The 26,830-nt window shown below is 41.8% G+C and overlaps 1 protein-coding gene and 1 long non-coding RNA gene across 7 annotated transcripts in view; one reads left to right on the top strand and one right to left on the bottom strand.

Moving 5' to 3' along the window:
* Positions 1 to 26,830, bottom strand: part of LOC138735971 (uncharacterized) — an 89,312-nt gene that overhangs the window by 34,443 nt on the left and 28,039 nt on the right. For all 4 annotated transcript variants that reach the window (XR_011340039.1, XR_011340040.1, XR_011340041.1 and 1 more), the window contains one exon: positions 5,960 to 6,121. This is a non-coding gene — a long non-coding RNA (uncharacterized lncRNA). The remainder of the gene's footprint in view (positions 1 to 5,959; positions 6,122 to 26,830) is intronic.
* Positions 1 to 26,830, top strand: part of znf831 (zinc finger protein 831) — a 37,850-nt gene that overhangs the window by 2,692 nt on the left and 8,328 nt on the right. The window contains exons 2-4 of one of the 3 annotated variants that reach the window (XM_069884691.1): positions 653 to 5,249; positions 10,914 to 11,018; positions 11,993 to 14,571. In XM_069884691.1, the coding sequence (XP_069740792.1) occupies positions 687 to 4,442 (3,756 nt within the window). In that variant the 5' untranslated portion in view covers positions 653 to 686 and the 3' untranslated portion in view covers positions 4,443 to 5,249; positions 10,914 to 11,018; positions 11,993 to 14,571. Of the gene's footprint in view, positions 1 to 652; positions 5,250 to 10,913; positions 11,019 to 11,992; positions 14,572 to 26,830 lie in introns of those variants that run through there. The other 2 variants (XM_069884692.1, XM_069884693.1) reach the window with 2 other exon arrangements.

Below are 26,830 nucleotides of genomic sequence, written 5' to 3'. Positions count from 1 at the left end.
TTAGCTGTTAGGTTGGGAGGGGTTGTCAGAGAAATCTTGGGAAGCTGAAGTGCATCCTGCAGATGGTACATTTTGTAGATGCAGTAACACTGTAGCAGACAGAATAAATGTTAAGAGTGTGGATGGGATGCCAGTCAAGTGGCCAGATGTGTCCTAGATTATAACAAGTTCCTCGAGTATTGGAGATACACTCATCTGGGCCAGTGAACAGCATTCTATCATATCCTGATTTGTGCTTTGTAGATAGTGGAAATGTTCTGCAGTGTCAGGAGCTGAGTCAATCAACACAGGCCACGCAGCAATGTGTATGATATCTAATGCTCCCTCATGGCATACTCTGCTAACTACATTTTAGTTCAAAAATAAATTTTATTCATAATGAAAATATGTCCAAGAGAGGAACACAATGCAAAGCAACATTAGTGATATTCAGTCTAAACTTTCAGGACTTCCATTCAGAACATACAACTTATAAACATGAGGAAACTCATGCCATCAGAAGGAAATATTTGACAGTACCTGAGGTCAGATTGAATTTGAGTCCCTCAGACTGTGAGGCTGAAAGATTAAAAACTAAGGTGATTGTATTTGCAATATTGTCAGTCTCTCATATAAAATACAAACTAATGGTAAATGTTTGTACTCTACACAGGTAACTCAGAATAATTCCGGACATTACGAAGCCTATGAATGTGAGATCAAACATGACTGCTCCAGCTGGGAAATATAATGTTAATAGGATCGATAAGGGGGATGGCCAAGATTCACCACCCCCATCTCAGAGTTTCCTTCTACAGTCCCATAAAACTGTCCAGTTAAGTTTAAAAGATACAGCACCCACATCTACAGTTATTGTTCAGGATGTAAAATCAAATGATGACTCTTCCCCTTCTCAACTGCCCTCACTGCAGACAAATCGTTATCCTCTATCTGTGGAACAGGGATTTCTTCAGAATTCCTCAACTAGCCAACAGGGACCTCCTAAGATATGTTATATTCCTTTGATCAGCAGTTCATCTGATATCCAAGCATCACAGTCAATGACAATGGGGCACCCTCAAGTTCAGATTAATAAACAAGCGTCTCTACCTCTTCCCTGTCATACAGAGTCTAGACTAAAGCCTCCCATTTATTGCACTGGGGTCCAATCTTCTTCCACCAAATCTATGCTACCCCCTAGCTCCAAATCTCCTGGATTCCAATCTATCCCTGCAGCCTTCCGGCTCCAAACTCCTCCCAAAGGCACCAGATTCCAACTTACTCCTCTAGCCTCTGAGCTCCAACCACTCCAACATACCACTGAGCTCCAAATATCACCCCAAACTTCAGCATTCCAACATCTTCCAAAGACCCCTGGACTCCATGATGCCACTCAAAGCCACAATCTCCACTTGATCCCAAAAACTCTTGGTTTACAAACTTCCCTCCACAATCCCAGTCTCCAATCTCACCTCCCTCTGCCAAGGTTCCAACTTCTCCACCTGACCACAGAGCTCCAACCTTCCTCCTATACCCTCAGGCTCCAACCTCCCCACCAAATCTTAGGACTCCAACCTCCCCATCATATCCCAGAGTCCCAAACTTCCCCCTCTGTCCCCACATACCAACTGTACCCACAAACCTCAGGGTTCCAAATTTCCACCTATACCCCTGGGCTACCAACACCCTGTACCTCTGAGGTCCAACCACTCCACCAGAGCCAAGAATTCCAAACGCCATTGTGTGGAAAGGAGCTTCAGCTTCTGAAGAATGTCGGACAAATCAAAGTGAAAGGACAGAGAAAGTATGTATGTAATGAATGTGGAAGGGACTGTGGAAAGCGCAGTGCTCTCGAGAAGCATGTCCGATCTCATACTGGGGAGCGCCCCTTTCCATGTACAACCTGTAGGATTTCTTTCAAAACACAGAGTAATCTGTATAAACACAATAGGACTCAAAGTCATTTTCACAACTGCCAGCTTTCTGCTGAATTGGAGAGAAGCAACAAGCCAGAGTTGAGGGCTAACAGCTCATCAGCAAGCCAGATGAAGAAAAGGTGTCCTTGTGAAAGTATTGACCAGGAAGCTAAAGGAAATTGTAACATTCACCAGTTTGTGGCCAACTCCACTAATGTTAGTGAAGTAAAACACAAAGAGTTCACAAATGTTACACAACAGCATACATTTTGGAGCAGGGTACATGCTACTGGGAAGAGGGAGGAACACACAATGGATGGAGAGAAACAGGACAATGTCCAGGTCCATCTTGGCCACATGGGAAGCAGGCATTTGGTGCTGCAGAGACAGCAGGCCACTTATTTTTCTAAACAGTGGGTGCATAACTCTTCGAGTTCTAGTATACAAACAAATGAAAGCACAGACTCTGGATATTTCTCTCATTCAGACAGTCCTGACCAGCCACTGCTGTCGACAGGCTCACTACAGAGTCTTCAGCGACAGAGCACTGATACAAACCAGCAGTTATCATGTGTCAGGCAGAGTGTCCTGGGATCAGCCATGGACCATGTGGATGAGCAAGGAGTGCACCGCACACCACGCAGGATGCAGGAGCTGGAGGAGTGGATCTCAAAACTCATCTCTGAGAACAAGGCCGTGGTAGATGACAAACACTTGGAAACCGTGCGGCCAAGAAAGATGCTCAATTCAAAACAGGGGAGCATTGATTTACCAATGCCATACACGTTCAAGGATTCCTTTCACTTTGACATGAAATCTGTTCTTGTCAACAAGCGATCAAGAGCTCCTTCGAGTTTATCAGCAATCTCTAACCAATTAACACAAAAGTTCCATTCCTTGCCTGATCAGGTTTCCTCTACTATTAACTGTTTGCCAGTTATAAGGAGCAATTCTGTGCCTCTCAGTAAGGGAAATTTGATATGCAATAAAATAGCCAGTAGTTCAAGCTATCACCTTCAGGAATCACAGAGGAAATCTACCACTATGCAATTTGTCACAAACTCTCAATCACACTCATTGGATTTGCATCCGATGCACCATCGCACACTAGTCAGGCAAACAGCTCTTGAGGGCTTGCCAGTAGGTGGTCTCACTGTTGAGGGGCCCAACTCTATCGTCAAAATTAAGTCATGTGATTCCAAGGTTGAAAAATTTCAAAAGCACAAGTGCAAGACTTTAGGAAAAGACAATGAACAGAAAAAGCTGAAGAAGTTTTCACAGGCGAAGTGGTTGGTGTATGGAGAGGAAACCTTCCGAAAGAAATACCAGGAGCCAAAGAGAGCCACTCAATCTGCTAAACCACTTCTCCCATCCACAGAGCACCCTCACAGTGTCACAACATTGGGCAAAGATACTTCTGAGAATTCACATTCCAGACCCCTGGCAACACCCTCTGCATGCAAAATTCCTGTTCAAAAACACCTTTCAGACCCACTTCCCTTAGGGTCAGTGAAGGTCACAACTTACAACATGCCAATGTGCCAGGTACAGTTTTCACAAAGATATATGGGCCAGCATTCATCAAAGCAGGAATTTCCATCTTCCTGCCATAATGCTAAAGAGACTAAGATTCAACTAACTCCAGACCATGCATGGGAAGTGTCTTCAAACAAAATATCTGATTTAGCAGAGATGCCCAATACAGGTGAAGGAAGAGGCAAGATAACTTCATCCTGTGCGGCTCAAGAAATTGCTGGGGACATGGTAAACAAACATTCTCTTCATCAGCAATCACTCACAGCAAGCAGCCACAAAGGGAATGACACAATACCAGTGCAAAAATATTTCTCACATCCAAAGCTGGTGAGGCAGCTCAGTATTCTTGTTCCTGAGGGCAAAACCTTTCAAGAAGCAAGAAGTCAGCAAGAGAACAATCCCAGTGATTTTAGTTTGCAGCAAAGCGAAAATGGAATCTTAGAGTTTCGACCAGGAAGACCTCCAAGGAAGAAACCAAGGCTGAAATTAGCTGGCTTTGGAGAACTAGCTGAGAAGCTAGAATCTCGTTGTGGTTTGCCAGCTGGGGAGGTTCTTGGTGAGTCATCTCAATTAGTGAATGCCTTCATTTCAGATACTAGATTTGAGCAGTGTCAAGTAACCAAGTGCATAAAGTGGAAGGAGGGAGGAAGCTCTGTTGAGCAATCTTTGACGCCAACTGTGTTCAGTTGTTTTACTGGCCCTGACTGCTCTAAATCTTTGACAGAGCAGCAAACAGCAGTTTCTACCTATGCCACTCTTGATTTTCAGTCGCTTTCAGAGAAAAAAAGTAGAGAGAGAGAAGCTATTAGTCAAAAGGGGTTTGCAACAATATTACAAACAACAGGAAATCAGTTAATCTATGCCAGCAAAAACTTACACATGGGTCAATGGCCAGCACTAATGTCTACCCAAGCAAAAGTTCCCCATGTACAAAAGCAAGATTTTCTTCCAAAATACCAACTCAAATGGACAAAGAAAGAATCAACCATACCAAGTTGCCCACCATCCTGACTCACAAATTTATTGGTGGTCCTTCATCATCACTGGCATCAGTCCTGCCCAACAGAAGTGCCTTCACCTGAAGAATTGTATGGGTTCAAGCAAGTGATTCACCACCACCTTCTCAAGGGCAAAAAGGATGGGTCATGAGTGCTGGCCTTGCCAGTGATGCCCAGATCCTCAGCAAGGCATAAACAAAAAAGGACTCATCGTTAACTCTGCACAAGCTGAAGCTGATGAGAGGGTAATTACACTTCCTAAAGATATCCAATAATGATCAACAACATCAGAAAATGTCAGAGAACTATTTAATGTTTCTTACAAATTTTACAATTAGTGGAGTGTGGTGAACTGAAATGAAGCCTGTGGGATACTTGGATGTCATTCACTAGCAGGTAATCAAGCAACAACTACTTCACCAAATAGTTAAAGACCTCAGCATTCTTTTGGAAGCCAATTTGTGTGCTCTCCCATGGGACATCAGTCAACAGGTAGAAGATTGACTCCAGTTTGTAGCAGTACTAGTTCAATGGTGAGCCAATACCAACAAGGTGATGGGATCTGGTGATACATCTGCTCATCAGCATGTCATTTAGGGAATGAATCAGTTCTATTCCACTACAGATGTAGAGTTTGACGATGATGGACCCTGAATATTTCTCCTTCCTAACAGACATGTTCCTACACTCACTGGAGAAAGGCAAGGAATGTGAAATCAGAACCCAGGACATTTATGAAGAAACATCTGACAATCTTGCCTAATACTGATGGGCACTTTTGCTGTGCAGAGATCTCCGCACAAAGGCTGTGGCAATATCAGTGAGTATACCTCCAAACTAATTCCTTGTACATTTGTGATAATATACCACCCTCCTTTCTATCAATTCCCAATGCCAATTTATGATGTAGGCTATAGATACCTCTCAGGTTTCCCAGTGCTGCTGCCCACATGCTCCTACTCCAATATCATTCTGCTTCCTAGTTACCAGGAATGAATGTAAGTGGACTGTATGAGTCATCCCACTCTCAGTAAACAAAATGAGAGTGAGCTGATTCACACAGTCTACTTACATTGCTGTTCGGTGCAGAAATCCGAGTTTTAAAGCACAAGCCCAACAAAGACAACCTGTACATTTACTTTCAAAAAAGCCAAGTATCCCAAGTTGCTTCAAGCAAAAATTGACATTGACCAGATAAGCACGTATTAGGGCAGAAGGGCAAAAATTTGGTCAAAAAACTAATGTAATGAGTCTTGTGAAGAAGGCAAAATGGCTTAGGAAAGAAATCCTGGAGACTAGAACCTTGGCACTTGAGGACACCATTGCCAATGGAGGAGCAATGTAATTTAGAGATGTTCAAAAGGACAGAGTTAGCTGAGTATAAATACTCAAGGGCTACAAGACCAAAGGAGATTGCAGGTAAGTGGAGTGGAGAGAATATGGTAGTGGTTGAGAATTTTAGATCAAAGGCCAGTAAGCTCAAGAGTGAAGGTTGAGGAGCAGGTCTGAGACAGCAGATATCATACTTACATGTTCACAGAAGGGTTAATCAGAAAAATCATAAAGTCCTTCAGCACAGAAATAAACCTGCAGGCCCAAGTTGTTCATGTAAAAAAATGTTCGTTCTTGCTTTGGTTCCATTTGTCCACTTTAGGCCCATTCCTCTCCAATCCCTTCCATCCATGTAATTATCTAGTGATTAAAAAAAAAAATGAAGTTAACATACTTGCCTCTATCACTATCTCTGGCAGCTCATTCCATATACCTACCACCCTTTGGGTAAAAAACTATCACCTTGCTTTCCTTCTAAATCTAATCCCCAACTCCTTATAGTTATGCCCTCTTTTTTTAGATTCTCTCACTCTAGGAAACAGTCACTATTAATGTATCAATGTCCCTCATAATTTTATAGACCTCAATATGATCCCCTCTCAACTTAGCCTAATTCTTGGCCTAGATCCCATTGAAAACCTGTAGTGTGATCAATAACCACAAGCACACCCAAAGCAAATGATTAAAGGCTTTAATATCCTGAAATATCATGCTACATGCTGCTGGTCCAGATCCAATACTGGTATGGAGGGAGGAGACTAGGGCTATCAGCCTTTATTGGGAATCTTACAGGGAGGAGTTACAGGCTGGAAGGGGGCCAGCCTGTACAGTCAAGTGAGGTCACACCTGCACTATCATGTTCCATCACATTCACTTCCTTTTTAGATAGAGTCCGGTGGGGTGAAGTGGGACAGCATCCATCATTTCAAGTAATGCAGTTTTTAATAGTTCACAGATTCAGCCAGACCGGAGACTTTATCTGCCGCTGTGATCGCCACAGCACTGGTTGCATTTTTTAATCGGCTCTTGCAGGATGGTGACCTGTACAGAGGGCTGAACTGTGTTGAACTGAACAGGTTCAGCATGACAGCCAGGGCAAAGTCAGAGGCATCGCTCTTCACTTGGAAAGGGATGGATTCATCAACGGCATGCATTGCTGCCTCGGCAATCTCATCCTTAATGCCATTGGGCCTCCACTGATGGAGGAAACCTGGTGATTTTCATCAGGGGGTGGGCCTTGTTCACATAATTGGGGTATGAGAAGAACCCCAGGCACTTTTTTGAGGCCTTGAGGTTTTGGGGCAGTGGGAGTTCCAGAAGGGGGCAGATGCGCTCAAGGTCGGGGGGCAATGATGCAATGCTCCACTACGTACCCCAGTAAAACATACACTTTTTCTGGTTTAGGTTAAGTTCAGGGCTTTAGAGGTAGCAAGGAACTTCTGCAGGTTCACGTCGTGTTCCTCCTAGTTATGGCCACAGGTGGTGACATTATCCAAAAATGGATATATGACTTTCAATTTTATTCTCATCCAACAAGCAGTCCATCTCCCCATTCATAAGGCTGAATGGGACCCGCAGGAAATGGTAGAGGCCGCCATTGGCCTCGAACTCTGTGTATGGATGGTCTTCCAGGCGGATTGGGATCTGGAGATACATCAAATTGAGATCAATGGTGGAGAAGACCGGTACTGGGTGATCTCATTCATCATGTCAGCTATGCGGAGGAGGGGGTAGGCGTACAATAAGGTGAACCTGTTGATGGTCTAGCTGTAATTAATGACCATCCAGTGTCTCTCTTAACCACCATCACTTGTGCCATCCAGAGGCTGTTACTGGGCTCTATAGTACCCATCGCTAGCAGTTGCCCTACTTCAGCTTTTATAAACTCTCTATCCCCGGGGTTGTATCGCCTACTTTTTGTGGTGACCGATTTGCAGTCAGAGGTGAGGTTCTGGAATGGGGGGGGGGGGGTGTGGAGTTGGGCAGAGGGACCCAGAGGGTGGCCAGACAGCATGTGGACGATGTTCTGGTATCTGATTGGCCGCGTTTGGTGAGGTGGGTGGACCATCCAGGAACTGATTGTTTCTGACTGATGGTGCCCGTCAAACTGCATCAGCATGCTTTTAAGCTGGCATTGGAAATCAAGCCACAGTATGACTGGTATGCAGAGGTGGGGTTTCACAAGCAGTTTGAAGTTTTTATACTTTGTGCCCCTCATGGATAGGGTGACTGTGCCGCACCTATGGATTTCCATGGAGTGGGATTTGGATACTAGAGCTACCTTACACTTTGTTGGAGACACTGCAAGGGGATATCGTTGGATGTGTCTGGGGTATAAAACTTTAAGTGCTCCTCATGTCGAATAGGCAGCCTGTGGTGTGACCGTTTACCTCAAAGTCCATCATGGATTGCACCAGTTATTGTGGCCTATTCTGTTCCAGCATGATAGAGGCCAGAGTTGGAATCACTACTGCTGTAGTGTTGAGACAGCTGTCGCCAAGATGGATGCCCTGGAGATCTTTAAGATGGCCGCTCCCGTGGATTGCATGCGGTGGAGTCCAGAAGTGGCACTGGACATGACGTCATCCCATCTCGTCTTCCTCCTGGTCCCGCCATTCAGTTTTCGGCTGCCAGAAGTGACACCAGAAGTGGTTCAATCTAAGATGGTGACATGGGTCGTAGTCTACATGTGGCACTGCTGGAGGGATGTTTAGAACAGTATACCTTGGTGTAGTGCCCCTTCCTCCTGAAGTTCAATTAGGTCATGCTACGGGCCAGGAAGTACCTCCTCGAGTGCTTGGTCTGGCCATAGTAATTGCACCTTGTGTGCTCAGCGGCAGCAGTGGCACTCAGGGTCCCTGAATCCCAAGATGGCAGTGCCTGTGCTCCCCACCTGGTGGCCGATAGACTTGCAGAGTATGCCTCTGTGTTCTTCTGGGCTGACTCAAGTGATCAAGGCAGGTGGATGACTTCCCGCATGGTCCAATTGCCCTTCTCCAGGAGTCACTCACGGATGTAGTTCAAGTGGAAGCCGACCACTAACCCATCGCAGATGAGCTCTTCTTGATAGACAACTGCAGTCACATCTACACACCCACAGGCTCATCCCAGCTCCTCATGGCCCTCACAAAGTCAATGATGGACTCACCAGGGGCCTGGCATTGGGTGACCAACAGGTAACGTGTAATATGGAAGCACCATATTGCTGCCACAGTAGGGCCAGCGCATCATCATACTTTTTGCAGTCCCATATTATTTGGAGAGCTCAGTGGCCCACCGATGAAAAGAGCAGATCGTACTTGTCTTCATCTGCAGAGATCTCATGGCACCTCATATGGGTCTTTAAGCAGTGCAGCCACATTTCAAACTTGACAGAGGCCTCCAGATCTGTGGGGTTGGTCTCCAGCTTCTCCACTTGGATCACCTTGTCCATGGCAAGTAATAAGGATATTAAATTGTAGCACGATCAATAACCACAAGCAGACTTGAAGCAAGTGATTATAGGCTTTAATATCCAGAAACATCAGGGATGTCTGTATATGCTGCTGGCCCGGATCCAAGGCTGGTATGGAGGGAAGAGACTAGGGCTATCAGCCTTTATTGGGAATCTTATGGAGAGGAGTTACAGGGTCAGAGGCGGGCCAACCTGTACAGTCAAGTGAGGTGACACCTGTACTATTGTGTTCCACCACAAACCCCATGTAATTTTTCTCATTGTTTGTGCAGCACTTATTTATGTGTCATCAGCAAACATTCACATTGCCACAAGCATCCTTGTCCAAATCATTTACCTGTATAAATATTTCAAAAAGCAAGGGTCCGAGTACCAAACTCTGAGGCATTCCACTGGACATGGTCCTCCAGTCTTAAAATTGCTCCCTCTGACTCCTATCACTGAGTCAATTCTTTGTTGACTAGTTCACCTCCCATCCAGTGTGTTCTAACCTTCCATAACAACCTACCAAATGGGACCTTATCAAACCTTTTTACTAAAATATATATAAATAACATCATCTGTTTTGCCCTTATCCACACTCTTTGTTATCTCTTCAAAAAATTCTATTAAATTTGTGAGACATGATTTCCCACACATGTTGGCTCTCCCTAATTTTCCACTGGCCATCCAAACATTGACAGATTCTATATCTCAGAATCTTTTTCAGCAGTTTCCCTGTCACTGATGTCAGATGAGGATTTCTATAGTTACTTGGAAACAAAGGCAGCACATTTGCCATCTTCCAGTGCTCCAAAACTCCTGTCCTCAGCAAGGAGTTAAGAATATCTGCCAAGGCCAGATTGAATGTTGCAGCAGGAAGACTGGTGAGCAAGATAGAGTCAGGTGATGCCATTGATGTGCATTCATGAGACCTTTAAGATAGCATGAAAATTTTTCTGAAGTTTAAAATTAGTGACAACATTGTGGACTGTCTGGTTTGGTTTCAATTACCAAGAAATACTGTAAGTCCAGGCATTGGTGCATGCAAGGGGCAGCAAATAAATGTGGGATGAAGTAAGGATTTAAGAATACATGTATTCTAGTGGACACAAGGAGAGATTGGATAGGGAGTGGAAAAGATGCAAATAGGGGTTGCAGTTTTTCGGAGAGTCATTTGATGAGGCAACAGAATGAAAATGGCAGAATTGGTTCTGTGATCAAGACATTGGGATTAAGGAAGCAACATGAGATGACAGGGTCAAAACGATACCTGTGAAAATAGATTGGTGTTTCAGAAAGAAAGGAGGATGTGACACCATCCACCCCCATGATTGAAACATGACTTCTGGGTTGCCACAGAGATGAAATATATTCTCTTTCAGTCCAGTAGGATTTAGTACAAACTATATAATCTAATTTATTGGGTCAGGGATTTTGGTGCCTCGAGAAAACATTTTACAAAAACAATAAAGCTATTCTTATTAACTGGCCATAATCTGATGAGTTATCATAAAAATTGGATCATTAAACTCCTTATCTGGCCTATGTATGATAGGAAGATAAAACTATTGTAACATAGAAAATAGGAAAGGGAATTCAGCCCTTTGAACCTTGCCTGCCCATCTAATGACTAATTGACTAACTCAATACCACACTCCTGGAAATAATTTTTGTCTAGAAATATATTTATTTGCTTTTTAAATTTGTTCCATGAAGGAAGATACATTTTTTAAAGATCATTTACATGAAGGTTGTGAGGATCTGTTGCAGGAGAAGAACCAATCCTGTGGTGGATTGGCAATGATCATATTGAATGACAAGGTAGGCTTGAACAGTTGAGTGGCCTAATCCTGCACCTATTTTCTTGTTTTGATGTGTATCCCTCTCTTCTAAACTTTGATAATCACAAGCATCATTGACCCAATCTCTCCTCATGCACTAGTCCCACCATCCCAAGAGTTAGTCTGGCAAATCTTGTTGCACACCTTATCCTTTTCTGAGATAAGGAGATAAAAATGGCACAAAGTTTTATGTGTAGTCTTATCAGGCCCTTTGCTCTTGTACTCTAAAATTCTTGGAATGAAGACTAATGCACCCCTTTCTTTCCAACTGTCTGCTGCACCTACAGGTTGCACATTAATATTTCCAATATAACAAATTTAAGTAAACTTGTCATTCTGTTTTTCCGACTGAGGTGAATGACTTCCCATTTTGCCACATTAAACTGACTCCTGACCCACCAGCCTGGAGAAATATTAAAATCATTTTTTTATCAGGAACATTTGGTATAGATAATAAATATGAGCATTGTCAATAATGTCCATATCCTGTGAATTAGTATCTTAAAACAAGACCCAACTTATGAATTGGAACCCACCAGTAGTTCCAATCCTGAAAATTTGCTCTTACCTTGTGTAACTGTTTTAAATGAATGATTCTTCATTACTAATTCCCAGATCAGAAGAAATAATCTTTACCTCTTCACCATATCATAACTATTCATTATGATTATAAAACATAGAACTAATCCAGGTATCTCCACTGCTACTATCTTCAGCTAGGGAGACATCAAGGTACATTTTGATGGTGGGAGGAGGGAGGGGAGAGTGACATTACAGTATGTGCAATATATCGGATCCCACTTTGTTGGCCTCTAGACCTCTGATCTAATTTTACCAGGTTCTCTTCCCTCAAAATCCCTCAACAATTCACATTAAGTAAAACACAAGAGCAAAAAAAAAAGCATATCTTACTTACACTCTCTCTCTCTCTCTCTCTCTCTCCCCCTCCCCTAGAGTGGACCTAGCCAACTGTTTTTAATGACTTGAGGGTAATCAAGCTCATTGCTACAAAATCAAAATGGTAGGGCAAGAGAGATTTGGAATGCTTGCTTTGAAAACTACATCACTAGAAAACAAATATGGAGACTATGCAAGTGTTCCATTCCTGCCTTTAAGCCTCACAGTTGATGAAACAGATTGGAATGATTAGGTACTGTGGAACCAGACAAGATTCATTTCACTTCTGTCAAAGCCAATTTGGAAGATAATTTTCCAGAAGGAATTACATCCCAGAAGTCTTGTATCAAGCAGCCTCCTGTGGTTGAGGCAGGAACTCTTTCCTTTCTTTGAAAGGATTTTCAAGAGAAGACAATCCTAATGAGATAATGATAAATAAGGGAGCATGAATGAAGATTAGATTGGGGAAGAGGAAACATTCTGTCATCCAGAGGTTGACGAGGGTCTGGAACTCACAGCATGAAAGAGTGGTGTCATCAAAAACTCAACATATCCGAACTTGAAGAGCTGTGATGTGCAGAGCTGCAGATTCAGAGTTGGAAAATAGGATTAGGGTGTTGAACTTTCTTAGATTTGGTGACTCTCTTTGGGAGAGACATGTCTGAATATTAGCACAAAATCTCCAGCTTCATCAAAGCATAGAGACAAAGCTTCTCCATCCTTTAATTCATCCAATTTCTGCACTGGTTATACTCCAGATGAAGTATTGTTTGAGAATGGAAGAGGACAATCTGAGGGAAGTTCTGAGAACTTAGACCTAGAAAATTATCTGTTTCTTGTTCCACATTAGTTCCAGCATTTATGGTTTTAATTCACAATCTTGGAGTGCTAATTTCAAAAAAATTGGAGATGAAGGGACATCTTTCAATTAATATAGAGGCTATACTTCAATGTTTTCTGGCGACCACATATCACAATTATGTACAATTTCACTCAGCTCAGAGAAGCAGTGATTAAAAGTGATTTTACACTGTTCACTGTAATGACAGTTACAAATCATCATCTGTATACATTTATATTGTTACATTTGATTTATGAAGATTCACAATTAATTATTTGATGAGCAAAAATTCCTTCTCAATAACACAAAGTGCAAGGATGCATGATGGGCTTGTTTCTGTGCTGTATGACTGTCTCTCTGACGATGCACTCAGTTCCTAAATTGTGTTGCTTATAAACTGAGAGATAAACAAATTTGATAGATGTTATTTCATTCAGATATTAAATTTTATCAGTGCTTTCCTTATTTTAAATCATCTCTCAACCAAAACTTTCAGACTTCATAGAAGGACATTTTCTAAATCTGGATTGAGTCCAATCTGAGCCAAATCTAATATGCATCATACTCCAGCACTACAAATATGTAAATAGGATCAGAATTTTGGCCTTCTCTCAGGTGTGTTATGGCACAGTCTATGTTGCGACAACCACTGATATTTCACTAGTAATAATGAATGTTTGAATTATTAGAATAGTTACATTTACTACAACTTTCATTTTGAGCTTGGCTGCTAAGATCTGCAAAATCTAACCTTTCCACTACCAAATATTCTGACAGGAAATAAATGAGGACATTTTATCCCCACAACTCTTCTAGGTAACAATCTCAACCAATTGTAGGAGTGGTTTTGCACTCTATTTCAGTCACAGTTTCATTTACAGTCTCAATTTCAGGTGTTCTCTCTGACTCTGCTCCCATTGTTTCTCATCTTCTGGCTGTACTAAATGTAAACTTAGTCTACACCCACTTTTTGAGAAGCAGGTAGCTGCTGTTTATTGGCCCATCGTTTCTGCTCTGCCATTCAAATCATGGCTGATGTATTTTTCCTTTCTACCCCATTCTCCTTCCTTCTCCCCATAACCTTTGACATCCTTACTAATCAAGAACCTCTTATACCCAATAACTTGACCTCCACAGCAGGTATGTGGCAATGAATTCCACAGATTTGCATCCCCCTGACTAAAGAACTTTCTCATCTGTTCTAAAAGAACATATTTTTATTCAGACACCGTGCCCTCTGGTCCTAGACTCTCCCAACACTGGAATCATCTTCTCATGTTCACTTTTTCTAGCCCTTTCGGAATGTTTTCATAAGATGCGCCCTCCTCCTTCTAGCGAGTACAGGGCCAGAGCCATGAAACACTCCTCATACATCAGCCCTCTCATTCCTGGGATAATTTTTGAAACTTCCTATGGATCTTCTCCAATGTTACCATATCTTTCCTTATATTAGGGATCCAAAAATACTTGCAATACTCCAAATGTGATCTGACCAATGCCTTGCAAAACCTCAGCATTACATCTTCAATTTTATATTCTAGTCCCCTACACAGTGTGATGAGCAGACAAGGAGTAATGAGGAGTGTACTCCAAGGAGTGATGTCTGTGAGGAGTGGTGGGAGGAGTCCTTTACCAAAAGTGATAATTTCTAAAAAAATGTGATGATTTTCCAACGAAAACAGACCTTTCCCTGGGATTGAATTCAGGATCTTCTTGATGAACACAGAGGATCTCTGGTCTACTTTACATGATTTCTACTCATGAATTCTGCAAATTCCTCTGGACAAAATTAAAGTGTGCTATTTTTTAAAAAAACGTTATTTATTCATTCATAAAACAAATAGTATATGACATATACAACAATTAACCATAAACATGAACGTTATTTTTTTATATATAGGAAAAAAAGAAAAGAACACCCCCCCTTCAGCCTATTCTCCTAAGGAGAGCCATAAAGAAAGAAGAAAAATTAAATATACATATTAAGATCTAATCAATGTAAATATTCTGAATATAACAACCACTTATTAATTAAAAAATTATAATTATCACATGAAACATATGTAATTTTTTCCATTATTAAACAATATCTCATCTCATTATGCCATCTATTAATATCAATCATACTTGTATCTTTCCACATACTAGCAATAAATTTTTTTGTTACAGATAAAGCTAAATATACAAAAGCAAGCTGAAACTTATCTAATCCCAAGCCTTTCAGAGGTTGCAAACTACCCAATAAAAATACTGTCAGATCTAAAAGTATTTTAATCTTATACAGGTATTCTAAAAACAATTGAATTTTCTTCCAAAAAGACTGTATATGTATACATGACCAAACAGCATGAAAAAAAGTTCCAACTGTATTACCACATCTAAAGCACAAATCTGATTCATGAAAACCATACTTTTTTAATTTTTCGGGTGTTAAGTATAACTGATGTAAAAAATTATAGTTAATCATTGCATAACATGCATTTATCAATCTAGTTACACTATCATTATAAATATCTAACCAATCATCCTCGGAAAAAATAAAACCAATATCCGCTTCCCATTTACTTTTAGATCTATCCCAACCCTTTTAGAAACATAGAAGATAGGAGCAGGAGTAGGTCATTCAACCCTTCGAGCCTGCTCCGCCATTCAACAAGATCATGGCTGATCTTAAAGTTCAGTACCCCGTCCCCGCCTTCTCTCCATAACCTTTAATACCCTTATTATTGAAGAAATATATCTAATTCCCTCTTAAATATATTTAATGAACCTGCCTCCACTGCCCTCTGTGGCAATGAATTCCACAGATTCACCACCCTCTGGGTATAGAAATTCCTCCTCATCTCGGTCCTAAATGGTTTGCCTATTATCCTCAAACCATGGCCCCGGGTTCTGGATTTTCCCATCATTGGAAACATCCCATCTGCATCCACTCTGTCCAGTCCTGCCAGAATTTTATATGTCTCTATGAGATCCCCTTTCAATCTTCTAAACTCCAGGGAGTACAATCCCAATTTGCGCAATCTTTCCTCATAAGTCATTCCTGCCATTCCAGGTATCAGCCTGGTGAATCGCCTCTGCACTCCCTCCATTGCAAAAACATCCTTCCTTAGATAAGGTGACCAAAACTGCACACAATACTCCAGGTGTGGTCTCACCAAGACCCTGTACAGCTGCAGTAAGGTATCCTTGTTCCTATACTCAAACCCTCTTGATATGAAGGCCAACATACCATTTGCCTTTTTAACCGCCTGCTGTACCTGCTTGCTCGCCTTCAGAGACTGATGTACAAGTACCCCTAGGTCTCTCTGCACTTCCCCATCTCTTAATCTATTGCCATTCAAATAGTAATCTTCCCTCCGGTTTGTATTACCAAAGTGGATAACCTCACATTTATCCACATTGTAGTGCATTTGCCATGTATCTGCCCAGTCCCTCAATTTATCCAAATCACACTGGAGCTTCCTGACCCCCTCTTCCGTGCACACAACCCCTCCTAGCTTAGTGTCATCTGCAAATTTGGAGATATTACATCCAATCCCCTCATCCAGATCATTAATGTAAATTGTGAACAGCTGGGGTCCCAGTACAGATCCCTGTGGTACCCCATTGGTCACCGCCTGCCACTCAGAAAACGAGCCATTTATCCCAACTCTCTGTCTTCTACCTGCCAGCCAGTTCTCAATCCACATCAATACTTTGCCCCCAATCCCATGAGCCTTGATTTTGGAAGCCAGTCGTTTATGTGGGACCTTATTGAAGGCCTTTTGGAAGACAAGGTACACCACATCCACTGGCTCTCCCCAATCTATTTTACCTGTCACCATCTCAAAGAATTCCAATAGATTTGTCAAGCACGATTTACCTTTTGTAAATCCATGTTGACTCCGTCCGATCCCTTCTCTGCTAGTCATATGCTCCGCTATTACATCCTTAATAATGGATTCCATCATTTTGCCCACTACTGATGTAAGGCTCACAGGCCGATAATTCCACGCTTTTTCTCTACCCCCCTTTTTAAATAGTGGGGTAACATTAGCTACCCTCCAATCCATGGGTACATAGATGAAATATAACCCTTCTCTGGTACCTTCATAAGAAAAGTCTCAAATTTAGTCATTTCAGGTAAAATCATATCTCTACCAAACATCGAATTTGATAATAGAGAAACAAAGAGTTCTTATCAATACCAAAACTGTCCCTCATCTGATTAAAAGATAAAAATTTACCCTCTATAAAACAATCTCCCAAATTTTTCACACCTCTAAATCTCCAATGCAATAAACTTCGATTATGTATTGCGAAAGAAATAAATTGATTATTATACAACGGAGTCAAAGCTGATAATTTACCCCTAGAGCCTATTGTTTTATTTTTCTTTATCCATAACTTCATTAAATGTTTTAGTGTAGGCACATTATATTGTTGTAACAAATTTATATTCCATCTAAACAAAAATTGATGTATTTCAAATTCATAAATATTTACCATCTCAATTTTGGCCCAACTAGGAGGCCGTACCAAATCCATCAATGAACTAATAAATTTAAGTTGGGCTGCTTCATAATAATTTTGAAAATGTGGTAAACATAATCCCCCTAACTCATATTTCCAAGTTGATTTATTCAAAGCTACTCTCGAAAATTTACCTCTCCATAAAAACTCCCTAACCATTTTATTTAAGTCTCGAAAAAAAAATTATCAAGTAAATACGGAATAGATTGAAACAAATATTGTATATGCAGAAAAATATTCATCTTAATTGTATTTATCCTACCCAATAAATTAATAGGTAAATCTTTCCATTTAATCAAATCAGTTTTAATTTTTTTTATTAACAGAACATAATTTAATTTATATACAGATTGATAATTAACATCCAAAATTATACCCAGATATTTAATTCAATCAGTCCATTTCAAATTAATAATATTCTTATAAACTGAATAATCTCCTTCACTTACCGGAAATATTTCACTTTTTTCCCAATTAACTTTATATCCAGAAAGACATCCATATTGTATTAAACATTCCTTCAAATGCAAAAGTGACTGAACTGGGTTTATTAAATACACCAATGCATCATTAGCAAATAAATTAATTTTATACTCCTCGTCTAAAACTTTCATACCTTGTATCTGTGTATTTTGTCTTATCAGCTGTGCTAAAGGTTCAATCACTAACGCAAACAAAGCTGGTGGAAAAGGACAACCTTGACGAGTTGATCGAGTCAATTTAAAAGGTTCCAAAATCAAACCATTCGTCAATACTCTAGCTACCGGTTTACTATAAAGAGCCCTAATCCAACCAATAAAAAAAGGACCAAACTTAAATTTCCCCAAAACTTTAAACAAAAAATTCCATTCAACTCTGTCAAATGCTTTTTCTGCATCTAAAGATATCATCATCAGGTGATCTGAAGATTGTCGAAATCTATTAATCAAACTAATCACACGCAAAATATTATCTGAAGCATATCTATTCTTTATAAAACCTGTTTGATCCATATGAATCAACTTAGGTAAAAATTTAGTCAATCTATTCACTAATATTTTAGCTATTATTTTATAATCTACATTTAACAATGAAATTGGTCTATATGAAGATACTTTCAAAGGATCTCTATCTTTTTTTGGGATTACTGTAATTAAAGCACTAGATCAAGACTCAAGTAATTCATAATGTTCTCCAACTTGACGTAATACATCCCCAAACACTGTAGATAAATCATAATAAAAAATTTTATAAAATTCAACCGAAAATTCATCATCACCAGCCGATTTACCATTCAGCATTTCCATCATAGGCATTTTAATTTCTGAATCAGTAAATAGTTCTTCTAACTCTTGTATATCTGCATCCTCTAATATCGGTAAATTCAACTGTGATAAAAAAAAGATCAATCAATTCAGTTCCTTGTTTTCCTTCAGATGTATATCTTCCTTCTTTGGCTTGGCTTCGCGGACGAAGATTTATGGAGGGGGTAAATGTCCACGTCAGCTGCAGGCTCGTTTGTGGCTGACAAGTCCGATGTGGGACAGGCAGACACGGTTGCAGCGGTTGCAGGGGAAAATTGGTTGGTTGGGGTTGGGTGTTGGGTTTTTCCTCCTTTGTCTTTTGTCAGTGAGGTGGGCTCTGCGGACTTCTTCAAAGGAGGTTGCTGCCTGCCGAACTGTGAGGCGCCAAGATGCACGGTTTGAGGCGATATCAGCCCACTGGCGGTGGTCAATGTGGCAGGCACCAAGAGATTTCTTTAGGCAGTCCTTGTACCTTTTCTTTGGTGCACCTCTGTCACGGTGGCCAGTGGAGAGCTCGCCATATAACACGATCTTGGGAAGGCGATGGTCCTCCATTCTGGAGACGTGACCCACCCAGCGCAGCTGGATCTTCAGCAGCGTGGACTCGATGCTGTCGACCTCTGCCATCTCGAGTACTTCGACGTTAGGGATGAAAGCGCTCCAATGAATGTTGAGGATGGAGCGGAGACAACGCTGGTGGAAGCGTTCTAGGAGCCGTAGGTGATGCCAGTAGAGGATCCATGATTCGGAGCCGAACAGGAGTGTGGGTATGACAACGGCTCTGTATACGCTTATCTTTGTGAGGTTTTTCAGTTGGTTGTTTTTCCAGACTCTTTTGTGTAGTCTTCCAAAGGCGCTATTTGCCTTGGCGAGTCTGTTGTCTATCTCGTTGTCGATCCTTGCATTTGATGAAATGGTGCAGCCAAGATAGGTAAACTGGTTGACCGTTTTGAGTTTTGTGTGCTTGATGGAGATGTGGGGGGGCTGGTAGTCATGGTGGGGAGCTGGCTGATGGAGGACCTCAGTTTTCTTCAGGCTGACTTCCAGGCCAAACATTTTGGCAGTTTCCGCAAAACAGGACGTCAAGCGCTGAGGAGCTGGCTCTGAATGGGCAACTAAAGCGGCATCATCTGCAAAGAGTAGTTCACGGACAAGTTTCTCTTGTGTCTTGGTGTGAGCTTGCAGGCGGCTCAGATTGAAGAGACTGCCATCCGTGCGGTACCAGATGTAAACAGCATCTTCATTGTTGAGGTCTTTCATGGCTTGGTTCAGCATCATGCTGAAGAAGATTGAAAAGAGGGTTGGTGCGAGAACACAGCCTTGCTTCACGCCATTGTTAATGGAGAAGGGTTCAGAGAGCTCATTGCTGTATCTGACCCGACCTTGTTGGTCTTCGTGCAGTTGGATAACCATGTTGAGGAACTTTGGGGGGCATCCGATGCGCTCTGGTATTTGCCAAAGCCCTTTCCTGCTCACGGTGTCGAAGGCTTTGGTGAGGTCAACAAAGGTGACGTAGAGTCCTTTGTTTTGTTCTCTGCACTTTTCTTGGAGCTGTCTGAGGGCAAAGACCATGTCAGTAGTTCCTCTGTTTGCGCGAAAGCCGCACTGTGATTCTGGGAGAATATTCTCGGCGACACTAGGTATTATTCTATTTAGGACTGCATTGCCTCCAAACTCGAAAACCTTCCGACAGGCCACTCGGACCGAATCATGTCCATGTGACTCCCCCTTCAAAACAAGCGTCGCATCACCCTCATCAGTGTCTTTGCTCCAACCCTCCAGGCGGAACCAGCAGAAAAGGACAAGTTCTACACTGACCTGCGCAACCTCATCCAACGCACCCCTACAGCCGACAAGGTTGTCATCCTTGGCGACTTCAACGCTCGCGTCGGCAAAGACTCAGAAACCTGGCCAGGAATCCTGGGCAAGCATGGCGTCGGCAAGTGCAACGACAATGGGCGCCTCCTGTTGGAGCTCTGCGCAGAACAGCGGCTTGTCATTACAAACACCCTTTTTCAGCAGAGGGACAGCCTTAAGACTACCTGGATGCATCCCCGATCCAAACACTGGCACCTCCTGGATCACATCCTTGTGCGAGAAAGTGACAAACGAGATGTGCTCCACACCAGGGTCATGCCCAGCGCGGAATGCCACACTGACCACCGGCTGGTTCGCTCCAAGCTCAACCTTCACTTCAAGCCAAAGCCCAGGAACAGTAAAGCCCCCAGAAAGAGGTTCAATGTTGGAAACTTGCAGTCAGATGAAGTGAGAGGAAACTTCCAGGCAAACCTCAAAGCAAAGCTCGATGATGCAATCCGCCTCACGGACCCGTCCCCTGAAACCCTCTGGGATCAGCTGAAGACTACCATACTGCAATCCACTGAAGAGATACTGGGCTTCTCCTCCAGGAAAAACAAGGACTGGTTCGACAAAAACAGTCAGGAAATCCAGGAGTTGCTGGCAAAGAAGCGAGCTGCCCACCAGGCTCACTTCACAAAGCCGTCCTGTCCAGAGAAGAAACAAGCCTTCCGTTGCGCATGCAGCCATCTTCAGCGCAAACTCCGGGAGATCCAAAATGAGTGGTGGACTAGCCTCGCCAAGTGAACCCAGCTCAGCGCGGACATTGGCGACTTCAGGGGTTTCAACGAGGCTCTAAAGGCTGTGTACGGCCCCTCACCCCAAGTCCAAAGCCCGCTGCGCAGCTCAGACGGCAAAGTCCTCCTCAGCGACAAGATCTCCATCCTCAACCGATGGTCAGAACACTTCCAATCTCTTTTCAGTGCCAACCGCTCAGTCCAAGATTCCGCCCTGCTCCAGCTCCCTCAACAGGTCCTCACCCAGGATGAGACATATAAGGCAATTGAACAACTGAAAAGTGGCAAAGCAGCAGGTATGGATGGAATCCCCCCAGAGGTCTGGAAGGCTGGCGGCAAAACTCTGCATATCAAACTGCATGAGTTTTTCAAGCTTTGTTGGGACCAAGGAAAACTGCCTCAGGACCTTTGTGATGCCACCATCATCACCCTGTACAAAAACAAAGGCGAGAAATCAGACTGCTCAAACTACAGGGGAATCACACTGCTCTCCATTGCAGGCAAAATCTTCGCTAGATGTATATAACTTTTTATAAAATGAACAAAATTCATCATTAATCTCACGAGGTTTATAAGTAATAAGAGAATTCCGTCTAACAGCATTAATAATCCTCGAAATCTGTTATTTCTTTAATTGCAACGCCAATAACTTATGTGCTTTCTCTCCCCATTCATAATACCGTTGTTTAGTCCTATTAATCACACATTCAAATTGATAAGATTGCAAAGTATTATATTCCAATTTCAACCTAGATAATTCTATTTTCTGATCTTCTGTAGCATCTTCCTGAAATTTCTTTTCTAACTCATCAATCTGTTTCTCTAATTCAAGACTCTGATTTAATCGATTCTTTTTTATTTTAGAAGTATAACTAATTATTTGTCCTCTCAAATAAGCTTTCATTGCATCCCATAAGACAAACTTACTTTGAACAGAATTAGAATTTTCTTTAAAAAAATTAATTTGTTTTTTCAAAAAATCAATAAATTCCATATTTTTTAACATTGTATTAAACCTCCAACGATAGGCCACTTGAATTTTCTCAGAAATTGCATATGTAAAATATAACAAAGAATGATCTGAAATCACCCTACTTTTATATTCCACTTGTTGTATTTTCCCTTGTAAATGTGCCGATACTAAAAAGAAGTTAATCCTTGAAAACAATTCATGTCTAGATGAATAAAAGGAGAAATCTTTCTCTGTCGGATTAAGACGTCTTAAAATATCTACTAAATTAAGATCTTTCATCAACGCTTGAACCTGAACTGCCATCTTAGATTTCTTAACTTTCTTCGGAGATTTATCTAATAAAATCACCACCAACTAAAATATTATCATTAGCCTGACCCAAACATAAAAATGCATCTGAAATAAATATTTCATCATCTACATTTGGGGCATAAATATTAAGTAAAGTCCAAAATTCACTAAAAATCTTACAATTCAATTTAAGAATACATCCTGCCTTTTCCTCCATTGATTGTAATTCAATAGATAAATTTTTATGTATCAAGATTGCTACGCCTTTAGCCCTAGAATTAAATGAAGAATATACATGCCCAACCCAGTCCCTCTTTAATTTCATATTTTCCTTCACATTTAAATGTGTTTCTTGTAAAAGAGCAATATCAATTTTCATTTTCTTAATATACACCAAGACTCGCTTACGCTTAATCGAACTGTTTAATCCTTGAACATTAAAAGTAGCAAACCTCAACTTCGACATACCTACTATTATTACTAAATACCAATAATATCAACGTATATAGGCCCTCCAATAGGAAAAAAAATCACAAATTAAAAGCTAACTAAAATAAAAAAAATTAAAAAAGAAAATCCCCCCTTCAAAAAAAAACTACCAAAAGGTAGTAATCCCTAAACAAAAATTGGGTGTGGGTCACCCACAGTGGCTGAAGACTAGTAAAGAACTTAGAGCAAATCTCTCCCTCCCCAGCCAAACAATGAATAACATCAAAATATCATAATAACAAAAAAAAAGTAAGAAAAAGAAAATTCTTCTTTTCATCCAAGAGATTCCAATCTCGAAGATCCCATTTCAGAAGAAGTTGAACTCTTTCCATTCCCGTTTTTCCCATTTCTGCCATTTCTTCCTTTTCCAGAACAACCAGATTTTTCTTTAGGAGACAATGGTGGACTACGTCTTTGTCCTCTTATATCTGGCAATGAATTAGCAAAAATCATTGCCTCACGATCATTCTCAAAAAACCGAAATTGATGGTCTCCATAAAACACCTTCAACACTGCAGGGTAGCAAAAAGTAGACTTATAACCTTTATGCCACAAAACTTCTTTAACTGGATTAAATCGACGTTGACGTTGTATGACCTCTTGACTTAAATCAGGATTAAAAAAAACTCTGCTATTCTGAATCAATAACAGAGTTTGTCGTTGTCTCGCATTTTGCACTGCTAGTCGAAGTATTGCTTCTCTGTCCAAATAATTCAAACCGAATTGTTATCGGTCTCGGTGGTTGACCAGCTGAGGGTGTTCTTCTTAGAGCTCTATGGGCTCTTTCCAGTACCAAGCCTCCAGAAAAAATTTCTTGCCCTAATACTTGTGGGATCCAGTCTTTAAAAAACGAAGAGGATCTTGTCCTTCTATACCTTCTGGCAAACCAACGATTTTCACATTAATCCTTCTGCTTTGATTTTCCAAGTGGTCTATTTTCCTCTCTAGCTCCTTCTCGTGTTCTCCCAATTCTATGACTGATTTTTCAACCTTCAACATTTTTTCTGTGTTAGAAGCCACTTGTTGTTTACAGTCCAAAAAAGCAGTCTGAAATTTTTTAAAATTCTTCAGAAGATGCATCCACACGTGCTTTAACTATATTCAATTCTGAACTTATCATTTGAACCATCTCATTCATTAAAGGCTGAATAACTACATTTAGTTGCTTACACTGTAGATCAGAAAAGCTCAGCACTGCTTTCTCTGATGTAGTGGCAGAATGAGGTAACTGCAGCTCCTGCTGCAACTCAACAGAAGGCATTTTAAAAAGTTTTACTGTGGGTCTGGACTCCCAGTGATGGCACCCCGACTTCCTCAGGGGGTTGCTGCTGGTCTCCCCCCGCATCTCGTTGTTTTTTCACAAAATCACGAAGGAAAGTGATATCTTCAGGTTGAAATGCTTCCTGATGCATTTCCAACAATGGAGTCATCTTCCTGTGTGCTCCCTCCGTTGAAATAGAAAGCCTTTCCAAATCGGGATCAACTTCTTGGGAACATGCACCTTCTTCCAGAGAACGGCTAATTCCAGCGCCATCCTTCACTTGGTGAGTAATAGACATTTTTTTTCAGCTCCCACAGGCAGTCTTTGAGGTTTAGACACTGAAGAGATTAAACCTGAAGCTGTATCAAGTCGTCTCGGCCCCAAATCTTCAGCACTTCAAAAATGTAACTTCTTCTGCACTTCAGGTTTAATCTTTTTACCATTAATGGCCATAATAGTTCCTTAATACTTTAAACTAAAATTTAAAAAGTTTAAACTTGAAAACAAAGGGTTAAAAAATGGGTACTTAAAAGTCTGGCCAGAGAGGTCGAGATTACACATCTAGACTCTACGCCATCTTGCCACGCCCCCAAGTGTGCTATTTGACACTTTTTTTCTGTAAGTCCAAACTCTGCAAAACTATAAGCACTACAGAACTTGTAGTTGTTTAACTAATCAGAAGCCCTTCTACCCATTTTGAGTGGCTTCTGTTGTAATAAATAATTGTTGTCTCTCTAACTGTTGTCTAAATGGAGCATTGACTTGATGAGTGGAAATGATGGCTTTTTGCTTACTGTAAATTGAGTACATGTACTCAACTATCCCCAAATTCCAGAGCTAGCTGTGTCAGAATCTTTAGCCCCTTTTCCATTGGCATCCCAGTTAATTGGCTGTGCAGTGTCCCAGGATAGGAAGCCTTTTGTGCCGTTTCCACTTGGCCACCCTTAACTGCGACACTAATTGCTTTTCCACTGAACACATTCATCCCCAGGGATCGGAGTGTTCTACCTACAACTTGAAATGGGTGACTTTCTTCTGTCCCTTTTCCACTAGCTTTATCAGCACGCTGGCATCAGCAAAAACCGGGGATATGAGTAGGGGTAGAGGTGGTTAATCTCTGGCATGAAATGATGTCATTTGACGCTGGCATTCGGACAATGTTCCTTTTCCACTGGACGCTGTCCCAGTAAATTCCCAGTTAATTCTTGGCACAGGGTGCCAGTGGAAAAGGGGCTTTTTTTTCCAAACAAACATGCATATAAAGGTGGATCATTAGAGCTTATTTCAAAGGTTCCTGAAGTATCTTAGTTTCTATTTGAGTACAAGCATGGGAGTGGGCTAAAATGTCTGTCCATGGCCTCATCTACTGTCAATCCCAAACTACCTGTAAATTGGAGGAACAATACTTATTTTCTGGGCCCTCTCCATCCTGATGGCCTACTCTCTGTTCTCCCTCTGTCTTTCCTCCAGCTCTCCACCCATTCCCTCTTCATTCTCAGTCATCCCCTCTTCCCTTGTTTGCTGGTGTGCCTTCCTTGTAGGACTATTCTCCTCCCCACTACCATTTCGTTCAGGTGCCTGTCTACATTTTGTTCACACTTGATGAAGGGCTCAACCCCGAAACGTTGATTATGTACCTTTATCTTTACTATGTAAAGTATTGTTTGAAAATTCATCCATGCTGCTTTCAGATTCACACGTTGCCTCTCCTGGAGTCTTTTTTTTCCTTTACCTTCTCTCCTTTAGCCCCTGCGCAAAGGTGGTGGGTGGTCCCGTCCTATCCACCTCCTCCGCCATCCAGCTTTGTGGATGGGGGAGGGCGATGGGGACGAGATCTTTTGTGGGCGTTCTTTCACCGCGTCGGCTTTGTGGGGGGTGGGGGCACGTTGCCTGTCCAGCTCGGCATAAATGGCAGGGAACGAGTTTAGGGAAACAACATCAGGAATAGACACTCGCATCTTGGCGGGCGGGAGTTGGGAAGGGGGAATGACTGGGTTAAAGTAACCAGAAGACTCGAGTTATACACTCCGGGTTTAGAGAGACCAGGTTGCAATCTGGTACACATAACCCAAGATACTGTGCGTCACGAAGACCGGCTACATCTCAGAATACTCCGTTGAAGAGACTGGTTCAATTCTGGATAAAAACCTGGGAGAGTGCGAGAAAGTGTGGTTGCGATACAGGGAGCGAGGGTCGATGTGGCTCCTGACGGTTGTGTTCCTGGTCGGAATTCTGTCTGGTGCAGGTAAGGACAACCCGGAGAAAGTGATCCGGAGAGGCTAAGGGCCAACGAGCGAACAAACGTGAGGGTGGATTGAAAAAGTGAGAGAAAGAAAATGTGAAAATCATAAAGAATTAGAGAAGAGGCAGGGGAAAAAAGTTTGTTGCTGAATAGGTTTACATAGGTAGGTGCAACATCTGTGGGCTGAAGGGACTGTACTGTCCTGTGGGTGAAAGAGAATTAGAGAGGTGGGGGTTAGAAAGGGAGGGGAAAGGGAGGTAAGGACGGGAGGAGAGGGGGAAGGATGGGAGGGAGAAGGAGAGGAGGGAAAGGGGAAGGGTAAAGGGAGGGGAGGAGAAAAAGGGAGATGAGGCAGGGGATGGGGAGTGGGAAAGGGGAGATGGGGAAACAGGGTGGGGGGAAGGGG

This window comes from Narcine bancroftii, chromosome 6 (genome assembly GCF_036971445.1).
Source record: "Narcine bancroftii isolate sNarBan1 chromosome 6, sNarBan1.hap1, whole genome shotgun sequence".
Classification (NCBI taxonomy): domain Eukaryota; kingdom Metazoa; phylum Chordata; class Chondrichthyes; order Torpediniformes; family Narcinidae; genus Narcine; species Narcine bancroftii.
This window is presented reverse-complemented; position numbering and strand designations above follow the sequence as displayed.